The following is a 15,076-nucleotide window of genomic DNA, read 5'->3' on the forward strand; positions in this document are numbered from 1 at the left end:
TGCATGTTCCAGAGTTTAGTGCCTATAATATTGTGCGTCTTGCCAGAAGCCACCATGTCAGCCAAGCCATGTTGTGTTTCTAGATTAGTAGTGATGTGTGTGGTGACTTCATAGTTGCTAATATTGAGGATGAATATTCTGCTTTTATTCTGGTTGGAATTCAGTGGAAACTCCAATACACTGTCGCTGTAGACAAACTAGTTTTTACCTGTTTTCTTATTTTTCTTTCTAACTAAAAGCGTTTGTTGTCCCCTGATCTGTGTCGTCTCTTTGACTGCCTGAGCTTCTCTTTTTCACACAAACACCTCAGAGGACGAGGAGCCAATGGCTGAAACATCCTCATCTTCACAGTGGCTCTTGCAGGAGTGTCGATTATCCTATCACTCCAAAGAGCACATACAGGACATATCACATGTTAAACCTGAGAAATCTGGTAACAGCTTATTTTGAATTTGATGCCTTCACCTTGTGTTGCAACAATCTTCTTACTCGATTTTGGGTTTTAGCTGCTCACCAGTGAAGGACTTCCTTTCTTGTACTGTTTGCTTCATAACGCTGCAAAGCACCCAGACTACTTCCACTACACTAGTAATAATGCTGCTCAATAAGCTATTTAAAAAACATTTATTTATGTATTTCAGTTTAAAGAAGTAAGTTTTTAAAAATGAATTAACCATGTATTTACAAAACGTGATTAAAAATCCCAATGAGGACAACCACAAAACAAAAAGCTGTGAAAGTAACAATAATTCAGAGTCCTGGGTTGGAGCAACCTGTAACTCAACGCTTCCTTCAGCCGGCTCTTTGGTTGTATTTCTGACCCCCCTGCTCTGAAACTTTTACATGTCATTCAGCATTAACGGCGCCTTCACAGCTGTGTAAAACAAACACTTGGACCGTTAGATTATAGAACATAAACCTAAACATTTAGTTTTATTGCTGCACAGCAGCAGCTAAAAGGAGCCACGTGTGGAGCAGTCTATGTTTGTAGAGAAGACGAGCTTCTGATGTTTGAGACGTCGCAGTCTTCACCTGGAAGGTAAGAGTGACCGAGCAGAGCCCAGATTCAGACCACCTGCTGACATCACGCCTCGTTAGATTCGGCTGTTTGCACAGTCTGTGATGTCACACTGTGCAACCTGAGAGACAAAGTTCAGGGAGCAAAAGCCCTGGCTTTTTCAGCCTAAAGAGCAAGATCTCCTCTGTCATCTGACCTTTGACCTGTGTCGATTGAGGGCCGTCTAAATCAAAAACAGCTTCTCTGTCATACATAGGAGTGACCTGAGATAAAGACAGCCGAGATTCGAGTTTATTAAAAGTTTTTAGTTACTTTAAAGAAATATAAAATATGCTTATAAAACTACGAGGGTTCGAATAAAACTACTTATAAACTCCCGAAGCATTTAATTAATACTTATACAGAAAATTAACCTTTAAATATCTGAGGTGTGATTTCAGTTTAACTACTGTAGATGTTTTCATTTCGAGGTTAGAGCGACTGGTTTAACTCTCATTCTTTCTGTCTTGTTTGTTTTTAAATGTCTCCAGTTCAGTCAGCAAACAGTAAAATAGTGCATAAGTGAGCATCAACCACATCATTTTCTGACTACTTTGAGTAAGCTTGCCTGGGCATGTGCAGCGATTTTGCAATCTTGGACTTTCCCTAATTTCTGTGATGTTCTGGCTTTTTGTCATCTGGGGACTTCCTCCGTCACCGGAGTCATGCTTGAGTCATGATTGCCCTCGTCTGTCCTCCTCATACTGAGTGACGCTCTCTGAGGATTGAGCTCTAATAGCTCACAGCTCCCCAATAAACATGTAATTTCATGTCCAGTTACTTATGACTCTCAGGTTTCTCTCCACAAGTTCCTTCTTATTATTGCGATGCTGGACGTCGACATTACTCGTGACCAAAATTTAAAAGAACGAGATTAGTGTATTTACAAGTAACCTTCAGACTGCTCTAAACACAGTTTTTGTTTCCTATTCTTGTATACATGATAAAGAGATCGGAGAAGCCCCACCCACCTGCTGTGCAGACCTTCTGTTTGTGAGTGGCAGCCAAACAGAGTAAAGTTATCTTAAAGGGAGAGGAGACCAATTTACTGCATCACAGCCCAGAAAATAAACATAAATAAGGACCTTTTTAAAACTTTGGATCATGAAAAGCTGCTCCAGTAGAGTCCAAGAGCAAAAACATGAGTTTGAACACAAACTGTAAGCAGAAGTGTAGCCAGAATGGGGTCGGTGGCACAGTGGTCATGTCCCAATGGGACTCTTTTGGGCAGAACCTGGACGGCACCCATGGCTCCAGGCTGAGGTCTTGGACTTTTTCTTAATAAGTTTGCTTAAATCACCATCAGACTGACCTTGAGAGACCTTACCAAGCAAGCGCTGCCACGACAGCACAGCTCCTCATGCGCCATACCATTTATTTTTATTTTGTAGATATTGGAGATAATAAAATATAATAATAATCTCTATCTATGGTGCAGTAATATTATACATAAAGCTACAGAGCAGTGTGAATAATCAAATCATTTCATTTTACTCAAAGTAGTCACAAATCAGAACTTCTCCTGGTTGACTCCAAATTATCGCTATCCAACTGTTTTTCTGTTACTATCAATAACTCGTCAGTTTCAATCTGTTTGGCGTCATTCTTGACAGTACATTATCCTTTGACTCGCACATCAATGATGTCACTCGCTCAGCATATTTGCAACTCTGTTACATCAATCGCCTCCGCTCCTTCCTCACTCAGCATGCCGCTGTCATTCTCGTCCATGTAACTCACTCTTATTTGGCCTGCCACAAAAATCCATCAATAAGCTTCAACGTGTCCATAACTCTGCTGCCCGTATTATTACTAGGACTCCCTCTACCACCGCATCACCCCTACCCCCTATGGCTCCCAGTTAAACTTTACATTAATTTTAAAATACTTCTTTATACATTTAAGGCCATTCATTCTCTCTCCCCACCATACCTTTCTGATTTGGTACAGATCTCCATCCCATCCCAGTGCCTCAGATCCTCCTCGTCTTGTCTTCTTTCTGTTCCTTCTTTTTGTCTTACTACCATGGGGGGCAGGGCTTTTAGTCGCTCTGCCCCCTGACCTCGGAAACATCCCTTCATTCCCTCTTTTTAAGTCCACCCTCAAAACCCACCTGTTCAAGATGCCTACTCTATATAACTTCTCCATGCTCTTAAACTTTATTTTATTATTGTGTTTATTTCCTGTTTTTATGCCTGTCTTATTTGCTCTGTGCAGTGTCCTTGGGTGTTTTGAAAGGTAACTTTAAATAAAATGTATTATTATTATTATTTCAGCTACAACATTAAAGTAATATAGACATCAATTAATCAGTAATTGGGGGGGGTCCTCAGTAACCCTAACCGGGCAGGGCGAAGTGGTCCAGCTTTTTCTTCATAGAGGGTCTTTTGAACCACACACAGAACCAGTTTACCTTGGAAGACGCCAAACAGAGAAACGATTGCAAACTTGTCCACCATGATAAAGTTTTGCTTCCCAGATGGGAATTTTTTATCAAATATTCTGAATTCCTGTGGAGGGAGCGGCGTTTACCTATTCTCGGTCCCCAACCCGTCCCACGGCATACGCCCCTGCCTTAAGGACAATATTTCTGCTTCACGCAGTTGGATGTCCACACCACCAGGCCAGAGGGGTGATAACAAAAGTCCAATGCTTTCAGGTTGAGGGCTAAAATCGAACCCATGATGACGTGATGGTGTTGTGGGTGAGTTTCAGAGTACAAGAGTCTCATTGTTAAAGTTTAAATAAGTTGTGTACCAACAACACAAACTCTCACAAAGTGTACTCAAAATAAATAAAGGGCTTCGTCTGTTTGGATCAAAGGTAAACTGATCAGAAAACTCACATCTCGTGACCTCCCGTTAACCTCCATGCGGGTAAAAACCCCGCTCTCTTATTGGCTGATGGTCGACCTGCAGACAGGTGAGGATGGCAGCTCGTGCTGACATGCTGCTGCTGCTGCTGAGTGGTTCGGTTCTGCTCGGACTCTCCGCCGGTCCCGGACACTCCTCTTCCTCCTCGGCTCCGGATTCTGAGCGCGGCAGGATGGAGCTGCGGCGCGTGCGCACCCTCGCGGCTCAGTCCCGGTACGGAGAGTGTTGGGCGCGAGCTCTGGAGCACCTGGACGCGAGCTGCAGGGACTTGACGTCGGAGAGCCAGAGCTTGATCGCGCTGCGGTTCACCCACTGTCACCTGAGCAGGTAACAACTGGAAAAACAGGTGTTTCCTCGCGCTGCTGTCCTGCACTGCGAGCCTTTATTAAATAATCCCGATCAAAATCATATTTTTGATTAGATTGCATTTAAAAGAAGCAGCTGGTGTTTGTAGCACTCTGCTATTTTCTGGGTTTGTATCTCCTATTCGCATTCGTTTACTTCCATCATGTGGCCGATTCAAGAGCTGCAGTACAGCTGGAAGAAAAAAAAACGAGGGAAATCCCAGAACCGCTTTTAAATATTCTAAATCTGTAAATATCCTAAATTGTTATTTCTTCCCAACAGGCTAAATTTCTCTGTAAAGGGGGAGTACATATGTACTTTGATATGTTTGGATCTTTAGTTTGGGGTTCCTGGGTTCACTCGCTACTTCAAATTGTTTTAAGGTGGAAGCCTAAACCTAAACCTCACCTCAGTGACTAACCCAACCACCACTATCATTTAAAGCTGAGGCATCAGTTTGCTCAAACCGTGGGTGTGTTACCAATGACCTGGCAGATGTTAAGAGGTAAACTTTTTCCTTTTATAAAGAAATCAGAGACGTCTGTGCCCCAAAGGCCACAACCACTTCAAAAAGTATACCCCCTTGTCTTTATTTTGATCTTCTATAACATCAGACATCAAAGTGCTTCACAGGTGATGAGTCTTTCATGAATGATCAGTTTGGACTCAAAGTTTCAGTTTGTCAGATGGCATCATCTCCTTTCCTCTGATAAAAGATAGTCCATTGTATCCTCTGGTAAAGGAAGTAATGTAGGAGGCATCGAGTCACCTTTCCTTACAGGTTTAAACCAGCTGTCATCATGGCTGCCTCGCAGATACTTCAGTTTAACCATAACCTGTGTCTGTCCATCTGTCAGCTCAGGCAGGGATTTCCCAGCATGCCCTGAGGGGTCAGAGGTCAGCAGATGTACAGCTGGCATGGACACAGTGGCGTTTAACAGCTACACAGAGTTCTTCACACACACTCACTCCATGTGCCACTTCCTGCAGTCTGAGGCCTGGCAGCGCCAAGCAGAAAACACCATTTACAGGTGAGCAAGCACAGATGACATCATGCTGAGGTGAGGAAGTGCATGTGTGTGTGTAACAGATGTGTGTGCGTGTGTGTCAGGCTGACTGAGAGCTCGGCAGGTGTAGCCGAGCAGCTTCAGTCCACCAGGCTGATGGCTGAGGACCTGATCGAGGCCCAGAGTGCTGCCTTGCAGGCGCAGAAGGCGATCCTGTCCAATGGCGAGGAGCTCAGAGTCACACTCAGAGACTCAACACGGGGTAAACGCACACTGATGGCCTGAGACACACAGACACCTCTTCGAAATGTTTCAAGCACCTGAAAGACTCACTTCCTCCGCCTCTCTCCACCTCTCCCCTGCTCAGGTCTGCGGTCAGTGTTCTCAGAGCTCAGCAGCACCTCGAGGGAGCAGCAGGTGGCGCTGTCCGAACTCTTCAACAGAGTTTCCTTTTTGCAGAGTTTCCTTCTGATGGAGACTCACAGCCTGAGCTCCTGCTGCTACAACGCCGCTGCCCTCTGCACCTCCTTCCTCATCACCTCCACCCCACGCTCCTCCAGAGCCAGGTAACGCCACCTCCCTTCCCCGCCTTTGCACAGAGCTGGGTTTTAACGTGTAACTGATAGTGTGTGTGTGTGTGTGTGTGTGTGTGTGTGTGTGTTTAGGTTGGTGTTGTTGAGTTTAGTATGTTTGAATTTCTACCTGGAGAGAAAGATCTACCAGTTTGTGCTGAGCTCTGATAATCCTGAGCACCAACACATGGTCAGTATGCTCACCTGAGCTTCACCTGATGCTTTAACCTTTGACATGATGCACACATTCATCACTCTTTCCTGCGTTCAGGAGCTGCTCACTGTGTACGTGAGTGCGTTGAGGCGATTCATGGTGTGTGTTGGAGTGTGTGTTCTGCTGGTGGTGTGTGTGCGCTACAGGGACCCGGTGCAGCAGAGTCTGCAGGTGCTGCAGCAGCTCAGAGAGACTCAGAGGAGCCTGCAGGAGGCGCTGCAGCATGCAGGTGAGTTCAGCCAGCAGGCAGACACTTGGGAAAACTGTAGACTGTATACAAAAGATGGAAGTAGGCACTATGAAGGCCACCCAGGTTATTTCTGTGATTTCTTTATGAATGCATAACGGGACGTTGAGATCCAAAAAAGCCAACATGGTGGTGCTCGATTAGCTGTTGGTGGTGTCACAGTGGATGCCTTCAACTGGTTGGAGGTTTTCATAGATTCCAGTGAGTTTGATTGGCGCAGATAATTTACTGAAGAGAAAACTTTGTCTGCAGAGAGTTTAGGGGAGCGACGGAGGACGGCAGAGGACGATCAGCTTCCTGTGAAGGTGAGAACATCAGGAGACAGTTCAGGTGTACACGCCTGCTAGCAGAGGAGAGGTTACGCTCTGAGTCCGTTCCACTGGTTCCAGATCAGCTGTGTCGTGTTTTCCAGATGAGATCAGAGAGCAGAAGAAGAGAGGAGATGCTGAGGAGGAAGGAGGAAAGAAGAGAAGAGGAAGACAGGGAGGACATATATCCCACCACCGGTGGCTCAGACCCATCGAACCTCTCGCACTTCGGTCAGTAGTTGTTGATCCATCCATCCATCCATCCATCCATCCATCCATCCATCCATCCATCTGCCAAAGGGCGAGAAAGTTGTCTTTGTCTGTGTTGTGTCAGGACTGAATCTGATTGCAGTTGGATTTGCAGTCTGCACACTCACAGAGGAAGGAAAATGGTTAATAAGTTCCGACTTTGTTCTTGGCCATTGTAGCATTGGTTCAGGCTCAGCTGATACACATCCAGCTGGCAGACGTCACATAAAGTGTGCCATTTAAGCTCCTCTGCAATCCTTCTGGTTTGCAAATACTGATGCAACAAAAGAATAAAATAACTCTAGTGTCACTGTAACGTGTACAGTGAAATTAAGTGCAATCAGGAGCGCAATGATCACTCGCAGCAATAATAAAAATGGTGTATAAATGATATTAAACTATATAAGAGATAAAGACAAAGGAGACAAACTATCTTTCTCCATTCTCCCAAATTACACAACTCGTTTAGTGCAAAGAGCACATTCATGAGGACACTTCAACACTGTCTGATGCTAACAGTGAGATTGATCCTTTATCATGTTATTATGTTGAATTTGTGTTTTTCCGACAGCAGTAACTACGCAGGTTCCTCCAGAGTAGCGAGAGGACGTCCAGTGTCAATGATGTCCCTTTTTCTGTCCCACGGGAAAAGCACACACAGAACAGTATGTTTTAAATCTCTCGGCCTCTGGAAGATGTAGCGTCTCTGCGATGCCTTCTTAAACAGCTCTGTGGTGTTTCTGGCCCAGCTCAGGTCGTCCTTGATCTAAACTCCCAGAAACTGGAAGTCTGTGACCCTCTCCACGGAGTTCCTGCTCGTTGTTAAAGGCTCAATTATTGATTTATTTCATCCTGAAGTCGATGATCAGCTCTTTTGCCTGGGAGGTGTTCAGGAGCAAGTTGTTATCTCTGCACCACTGACTCTGTCTTCTGTTTATATCAAGAACAAAACTACTCGATTTATTAGCTGTTTGAAGTTGCGCTGTGGCTGTTGTGGCTCTTTGGTGTTGAAGCTTCTGTGTCTAAAACAGTGATGCGGGTGTGGATGTGCCTAAAACCATCCTTCTTGATGACCAGCAGGGGGCGAAATAACTCAAAAGTTGTATTGAAGTCTGTGTGAAAGTGAACCTAGAGTCAGTTTAAGCTGAGTTTATCGTAACTGCTTTTGGTGTTACGTATGTCAGCTGTGACATCTCAATAATCTATAATTAAAGAGTTAGTTTAGTCAATTAGCTTCAAACTTAAACAGTTTGAGTTTAATTAGCGAGATGCAGATGTGGCACAGCTGTCCACATGGTTTCTTCTTCTACGTCTTTTTGTGCTGCAGGTTGGAGCAGCGACAGCATCCTCAGCAGCACCGAGAACGCCTCATCAGCCGACTCCACCCTCAGGAACGGTTCCCACAACGCCTCAGTGCGTCAGAGTCCAGGCAGGCGTCCTCGTCGCTCATCCTCTCGCCGTCCTCGGTCTCCCCCCTCCTCCCCGCTGGTGTACAGCATCCTGGTGGAGGACAAACAGGTAGGGAGGGCTGATTATCGAGTATTGATCTGTAGGGTTAAACAACCAAAATTCTTCAAAGCTAAATATTGATTCTGTAAACCCGGAAACTCACAGAGGCAAACACGGACTGGGAAATATCGACGAGCTGTGAATCTGATCGATTAGAAACCAGAGTTTATGTCGCGTTTTATTTTCTCTTAAACATGACATCAACTATCAGAATATTATGTTCACGTTCTGTGGGCCTGATTTGACTATTCTTATTCATTTTTTGGATACATTTTCTTTGGAAAAACATTTTGTTTTTGGACATTTTAGGAATATTGTGTGATGTAAACATTAGAAACATGATTTCCCTCCTTGTTGTGATGCTGACCTCTGCTCTCGCGTCTCTTCTCCTGTCCGTCCTCCTCTTCATCACCACCCTGATGTTCAGCCTCGTTACAGCCTGAGGAGCAGAAGGTCGGACATTCACTGACTCATCATTTATGTTCTCATTTTTCTACTGGAAACATAATTTTACTTATTTTTTTGTTTTTGTCTGTTTTCGTAAATTTAAATAAAATGTTTTTAGATTTAAAACAAAAAAACATCTCAAAGTGATGAGATGTAAAATGTCTGTTTTTGAAATGTTTTCTGAGATGAAGCTGATTGGAGTTTACGGCACACACGTTGTTTTTTGTTTTAGTGCATGTAAAAAATTGGCAAAGGTAGTTTCTGGTACGAAGGTTGTGTTGAACTTCAGAGTTTTGATAAACTCACATGTTGTGTCCCAAATCACATACTTTGTTACTTGTATTCACCGCTCTGAGTGCTTAAGTGCATCCAAACTGTCAAGTATGGCTACAGTTGCAGGAGCAACAGTCTAAGCTGAGGAGCCGAGACCTCGCTCCTCCCAGCCGTCTCCTCCAGCTCGTCTGAGGGGACAGTGAGGTGTTCACAAGGCAGCCGAGAGATCTAATCTCTCAGCGCGTCCTGGGTCCGCAACAGAGACACCTCACCCTCCCATCCCCATTAGGACATGTCTGGAATACCTCACCTGGGTGGCGCCTCGGAGGATTCTCGAACCACCTCATCTGGCTGCTGGCAGCTCTACTCTTCCTCTCCTGAACGAGCTCCTCATCTAGTCTCTAAGGTAGATGAGAGGGAAATCCACAGCTTTGTGATACTGCACTCATAACAGTAAAAAAACACTTGGTGTGGAGTGCAGTACCTTAGCCAACATGGTAAACCGGCAGAATCGGAAGCAATTTTCATCTGGTAGTAGATGAATATCTATTCTTTTCGGCAACACCGAGCATTACCAAACCAGCCAAGAGATGATCTCTCCAGTGTGTCCTGGCTGTGTGTCATTCACACGCTGCACCAGCATCCATACAGAGACACAGTAACAGCTACTGTTGGTCACACAAGAGAACCCCTGACATTACCCGGTCATAGTTTAGAATGAATGGACATCATAGGGTGATCCACCTTCTTCTGGCAATTTTCATGGAGATGGTCAGTGGTTTGACTCCACATGCACGACACTGATGATGAAACCCATGTGTGTGCATGATGGGTAAAAAGCACTTAAAGCTTCAAGTTCCCAGTTAAGAGTCCAAACAGACCAGATTCAGTCCTTTCAAGTGACGGGAGCTAAAACAGAGGCTTTCAGACGGAGCATGAGAAAAGAGGCCAGAGCAGCATATGCTGCGGAAAGCTGATCAAGCAAAATAATAAGCAGGATATTTAAATATGTCAGCATGTCCCACCAGGTGGCAGCAGATCTTTGCTCTGCCTGAAGAAAATGTTTTGACATGTTGGGAGTCTGCTCCCGTCTGTGGACGGATCTTAAAACCACTGAAATGTGACCTTTGTTACGATCTCAGACTGAGGCTCCGAGCGCAGCAGGGACATGTGGAATGAAGGGTTGGAGCCCCCTGGTGGTTGAAAGCTGCTGCTCACATCATCCTGAAACTTGAATCTGTGCTTCTGTTAGAAAGAGAAAAAGCAGAGTCATGAGTGGTGGAGAGTAAGTGGAGCTCAGACTCTGGTGTTGGTAAAGGGGAAAAATTTAAAATATCCTGCTGGAATTTTTCTCCAAAGTTTTCCTTTTGCTTCAAATTTCAGCCTCAGAAAACAGAGAAAATGAGAACCAGACCACAGGGAGAGGAGAGAGGGAGGAGGGGAGCTGCTCTGGGATCAGATGTCTGGACAGAGGAGGAGGAGGAGGAGTTGTGGTGTCGGTCTGCAGCTCAGATCAGACTTTCACACAAAAGCCTGGAGCTGCCGAGAGACGGCCAACCGACAGCCAGTCTGTCTGTCTGTCTGTTTGGACAAACTGACGCTGAAGAGAAAGAGCAAAAAGTCTTCAGAGGGAGTCAAACCGAAGCAGCAGGAGGAGCAGAAATCAGAAAAAGTGGAGGCACTCGAGCAGGAGGAGAGCTGAGTCTGCACATTCTGCTCTAAAGCTCCTACAGACGTGTTTGATTTCAGGTTTCTGGATCCTCAAAAGTTGTTCCTCAGCTTTATCTCGGAGGAGCTGGACTGACAGAAACCCTCAGTCGGCACACCCGGGGAAGGTTTTTAATCTGAAAACCACATCAGCCGGATTCCTCTGATTGTTTCTGCGGATACGTGACGTGGAGATGGAGGCACGGAGACTGGTAACGTTTAGATTCCTGAAAGAGTGACAAAGAGGAAAAGATGGGAGCGAGAGGGGGAGGATGAAGGAGGGTGAGACATTTTTGACCTCCACATGGCTTCAGCCAGAGAGCGAACCACCAGAGAGTCGCAGCTGAAGTTCATTTTCCTGAATGGAGAAAAGAGTGAAGCAGATAACCGATGCCGAGTGCGCCTGTGTGGATTTCTCTGAGAGCAAAACTGACTCTGAACAAGCAGAAAGTGACTGATTCAAAAACAAACACTCATATTTTAAAATAAAAAGAGAAAAGAGAAGGAAAAATCTCATGAGTGGAGAATGAACTGAATAAACCCTGACCTGCGTACAGGTGTGCAGTGACGTACCTGTGCAGGCATGCAGCTGAACCGACCTCGCAGCACTCTGCTCAGCCTCCCTGCTCCTCCTGCTCCCTCCTTCTCCAGTCAGTTCAGCACCATGAGGTTCTCCTACCACCTCAACACGCCACCACATGGCAGCCGCAGCGCCACCTGCAGGACAGGTGAGTGCACTGCAGCTTTTGTGTATTTGTTTAAAGGCACTTACTGTGAATGTATGTGTTTTTAAAATGTTTGAAAGCTTCCAGATTTAACCACAGCTCTGTCTGCATGTTGTGTTATTGAGCAATGAGCTGAAGTTAAACTAGGGCTGGGCTGTACTTTCATGTAATGCCAGACTGTACCACAAGATGGTGCAGCGATTCACCGTAACCTTTATAGGTGAGTCATCATAAACATTGTTTAAAGTGGCAGCGTGGGAAATGCCAAAGCCTCTTAAGGAAATGGAGGAAAAAGTAAAAAGAAATGTCAAAAGAATAGAAGGGGGGAAAAAAACAACACATCTGTAAACACATCTGGTAAAATGCTGCCCCCTGGAGGTTAATCTTATTTGACGCATTCTGCAGAGGGTAATTACAAAAAGTGCCTTTAACTCAGCAGAAATTGCACATTTTTATAGGGATGGTGTCAGCAGCTGGTTCCGAGAAGATAAAATATCTGGAATTTTTAAAGTGCTGTGCAGAAGTCTTGCGTCGGCCTCATTTCTTCACATTTTGCTTCCAGTGAGCCAAAATTTCTTCCTTGTAGTTTAAAAAACGTGGTTCTGAACAGTACTTCTCCAGGCTTTCTGAAAGTATTTAAAACTTTTTCCTTTGGACTTTCTCAGTTATTTGCAGTCGGATCCTTGTACCTGACCAGTTTCAGAGGCTGTTTGTTTGTGGAACCACTTAACACTGACCTGTGACTCATTCAAGCATAAAAAGTCACCAATTCAATGGACGAACCAGTGATGTGTCTACACATCAGCATTGTTGGGATCATTACTCAAGCCATTATACATTACTTATTACTTTTCTTAAAAGTAATGCAGTACTTTAATTACTCACTGGGGAAAGTAATTTGTTACATTACTTTCCAGTTTCTCCGTAAAATGACCTGAATTGTGTCATAATCAGCACTTAACAATATAAACCTTTGGCTGCCGTCACGTGTCCTAATAAGGACACGCATAAGCGCTTCCTCTTAGTATTTAGGTATGAACGCAAAGCAAAGATGAAAACCTTCACAAAGAAACTTAGATGAGATCGCCATGGTGATTCTCCTGTAGAAACATTAACAGGTACAAACGGACTCTGCAGACTGACTCCTCATCAGTTTGTTACCTGTTGAAGTTCAGGGTCTGGCTCCAGCACATTACACCAAATTCTGGAAATTTTTGAAATATTTTTCTCTGCCTGTCACAAGAACACAGTTTGTTTGCATTTCTTTAGTTACATTTATTAAAAAAACCCCAAAGATAACACATCTGAGAGGCACAAAATAATATTTTTGCACCAACAAGGTGATTCACAAAGCGCTAAATTACCACGGCGTCCTTAGTGTTTGGTGGGGCTTCTGCTCCTGAGATGACCATATTAGGTATATGTCATCTCTGTGACATCACACAGGTCTGCCGTCAGAAGCCTGAGTGTTTGTCTCTTTGTCATTTAAACTTGAGCCATGGCTGTAGAGACTCACTGAATGGCCACTGAAAGCAGGATGAGTTTATTTAACCTTCATCGCTGCTGCCCGCAGTGAAAGTTACAGTCATGGTGGTGATTGGTGCGATGCTGCGGCTGGTCTCTGCAGCTCCATGTCCTGCCTCTACTTTCATTTTTCTGCTCGTCTGTTTAAACAAACAGAAACATAAAAGCTCTAATCTCTGAGCAGCAAAAGTATGACAGTTTGCTTTTATTTTTAAACATAAAGCAGCACACTCTGAAAGCCGTCACAATTAAATATCCATCATATGTTGTAGATCATCCATCCATCCATCTATTTTCTGCCATTTATCCGGGTACGGGCAGCAGTCTAATGGGGAAGCCCAGACTTCCTTCACCCCTGCCACCTCTTCCAGCTCATCCGGTGGGACACAGAGTTATTCCCAAACCAGCAGAGAGACATAATCTCTCCAGCATGTCCTGGGTCTGCCCCAGCCTCCATGTGGGAGGCGTCCAGGAACTAGCTTATATTCTGTGCAGTTATACTGTCCTGCAGCTGGTGCAACATTTATAGTTCAGTATTTTTATTTTATACTTATCTGTGTTTTCCTTGTCATGCACCATGTGAAGTTTTTCGGACAGTCTCGCAACAGAATCTGTTTCTGCATACGAATCTTCATGTATCTGGTCTGATATGAGCTGATTAACAATATTCTGGGTTAGGCATAGAGCTGGGCGATAGAACGATAACGATATGTATCGCGATATAACTTTTACTCGATAGAGAAATTAAGCTATCGCGATAGACCTCGCCGCTCTTGTTCTCTTAAAAAAAAAAAAAAAAAAAAAAAAAAGGTCAGCCGATCCAAATTCAGTAGCGCAGAGCCGAACCAATCACAGCCGCAGCGTCACGTCGCGTGACTTGTTACATACAGCACAAGTGCCAAGCCGCACGTGTGTTTGTTTGGGAAGCAGCCAGCGGGTAATGGAGCCAGCGCATAATGGAGGAAATGAGTGTGCCGACTAGAAAAATCAACCGAGCGTGACCGAAGAGAAAACAGATGATGGTTCCAACGCCGGAGAGATTGTCGAAGGGAAGAGCCATAGAAGTTCCGTAGTGTGAAGGTATTTCGGCTATTTCAAGTCTGACAAAAAACAGAGTAGCGTGCACTGTAAATTGTGCCGAAAGCAAGTCTGGAAATACAATAAACTGGTGCATGCGTCACACTGTGCGCCACGTTATTGTTTCGGTGAAATGAATTTCTACAATACTGTTACTGTTAATTCTACTCTCTGCAGTGTTTAAATGCTTACATATACACACAGTTACTGTCCCTCCACACATACGACTCGGTTCTGCTTCTATGCCCCAGCTTTGTTTACTTTTTCCCACCGAGGCTTCTAGACTTCTGATTGGCCAACATTTCTGCACGGTTAGGAATCTAGCGCCACCTGCTGCTTTGGCATGTTCATAGCAGCGTTTTCCTTCATTTCTGCCTTTATGTGTGGACGGGATTATTTTTTAAAACGAAAACGGAAAATCTCAGTTTTCAAAAATACCCGTGTACGTGTGGACGTAGCCTCAGTCTCTGACTGGAAGCGCTAATTCGTCATTCGGCTTTTGTCAGACTAAAGTAACTGTTAAAACTGTTTGAAAAGCTCAGCTATACAACAAGGAGAGATTGAGAATTTCCTTTTAGTTCTCAGTTTATTTGATACTGACAAAAGTTAGTCAGTTTTGTCTGTTCTTCTGTAAAACAAACTAAGATTTATTTTTAGAATTAATATTTTGTTTCTAAGTGGAATTGACAATTTAGTCTGTTTCATTTGTTCTATTTTGAAACTTAAACGCTTTAGCGGCTGTCTTTTGTGTAGTTTGCAATATTTGCCTTTATTTATCTGAAAAAGTCTCATGTTCCTTAAGTACATCTACCCTGTTGAACTTATTATGGGAAATAAATATTTAAAAACAAGCTGCTGATTATTTCACATTTTACTTGTGAGCAACGGCACATTTAAATCTTACAAATATAGTTATTTGGCTTATATCGTGATATATATCGT

The 15,076-nt window shown here is 44.2% G+C and overlaps 2 protein-coding genes across 2 annotated transcripts in view; both read left to right on the forward strand.

The window, feature by feature from the left end:
- Positions 1 to 3,968: 3,968 nt before the first annotated feature.
- LOC146551244 (uncharacterized) lies at positions 3,969 to 8,915 on the forward strand. The gene is made up of 10 exons (XM_085259961.1): positions 3,969 to 4,257; positions 5,133 to 5,306; positions 5,387 to 5,544; positions 5,650 to 5,848; positions 5,948 to 6,044; positions 6,126 to 6,297; positions 6,568 to 6,620; positions 6,728 to 6,854; positions 8,200 to 8,390; positions 8,809 to 8,915. Exons 1-10 carry the CDS (start codon positions 3,986 to 3,988, stop codon positions 8,848 to 8,850), a joined length of 1,485 nt encoding a protein of 494 aa, XP_085116087.1. The 5' UTR covers positions 3,969 to 3,985; the 3' UTR covers positions 8,851 to 8,915.
- Positions 8,916 to 10,335: 1,420 nt separating this feature from the next.
- Positions 10,336 to 15,076, forward strand: part of fgd1 (FYVE, RhoGEF and PH domain containing 1) — a 43,874-nt gene continuing 39,133 nt past the window's right edge. The window contains exon 1 of the mRNA XM_085259236.1: positions 10,336 to 11,536. Coding sequence (XP_085115362.1) covers positions 11,392 to 11,536 — 145 coding nt within the window. The 5' untranslated portion in view covers positions 10,336 to 11,391. The remainder of the gene's footprint in view (positions 11,537 to 15,076) is intronic.

Source organism: Mchenga conophoros, linkage group LG20 (assembly GCF_057382185.1).
Source record: "Mchenga conophoros isolate Kocher_MC1m ecotype Shallow Benthic linkage group LG20, M_conophoros_male_GT1.1, whole genome shotgun sequence".
NCBI classification, from domain to species: domain Eukaryota; kingdom Metazoa; phylum Chordata; class Actinopteri; order Cichliformes; family Cichlidae; genus Mchenga; species Mchenga conophoros.

Excerpts from the sequence above, each read along its gene's own strand:
- LOC146551244 (XM_085259961.1), top strand. The coding sequence starts at position 3,986 with ATGGCAGCTCGTGCTGACATGCTGCTGCTGCTGCTGAGTGGTTCGGTT. Across the intron at positions 5,307-5,386 it reads GCAGAAAACACCATTTACAG|GCTGACTGAGAGCTCGGCAG; the intron begins GTGAGCAAGCAC and ends CGTGTGTGTCAG. Across the intron at positions 5,545-5,649 it reads ACTCAGAGACTCAACACGGG|GTCTGCGGTCAGTGTTCTCA; the intron begins GTAAACGCACAC and ends TCCCCTGCTCAG.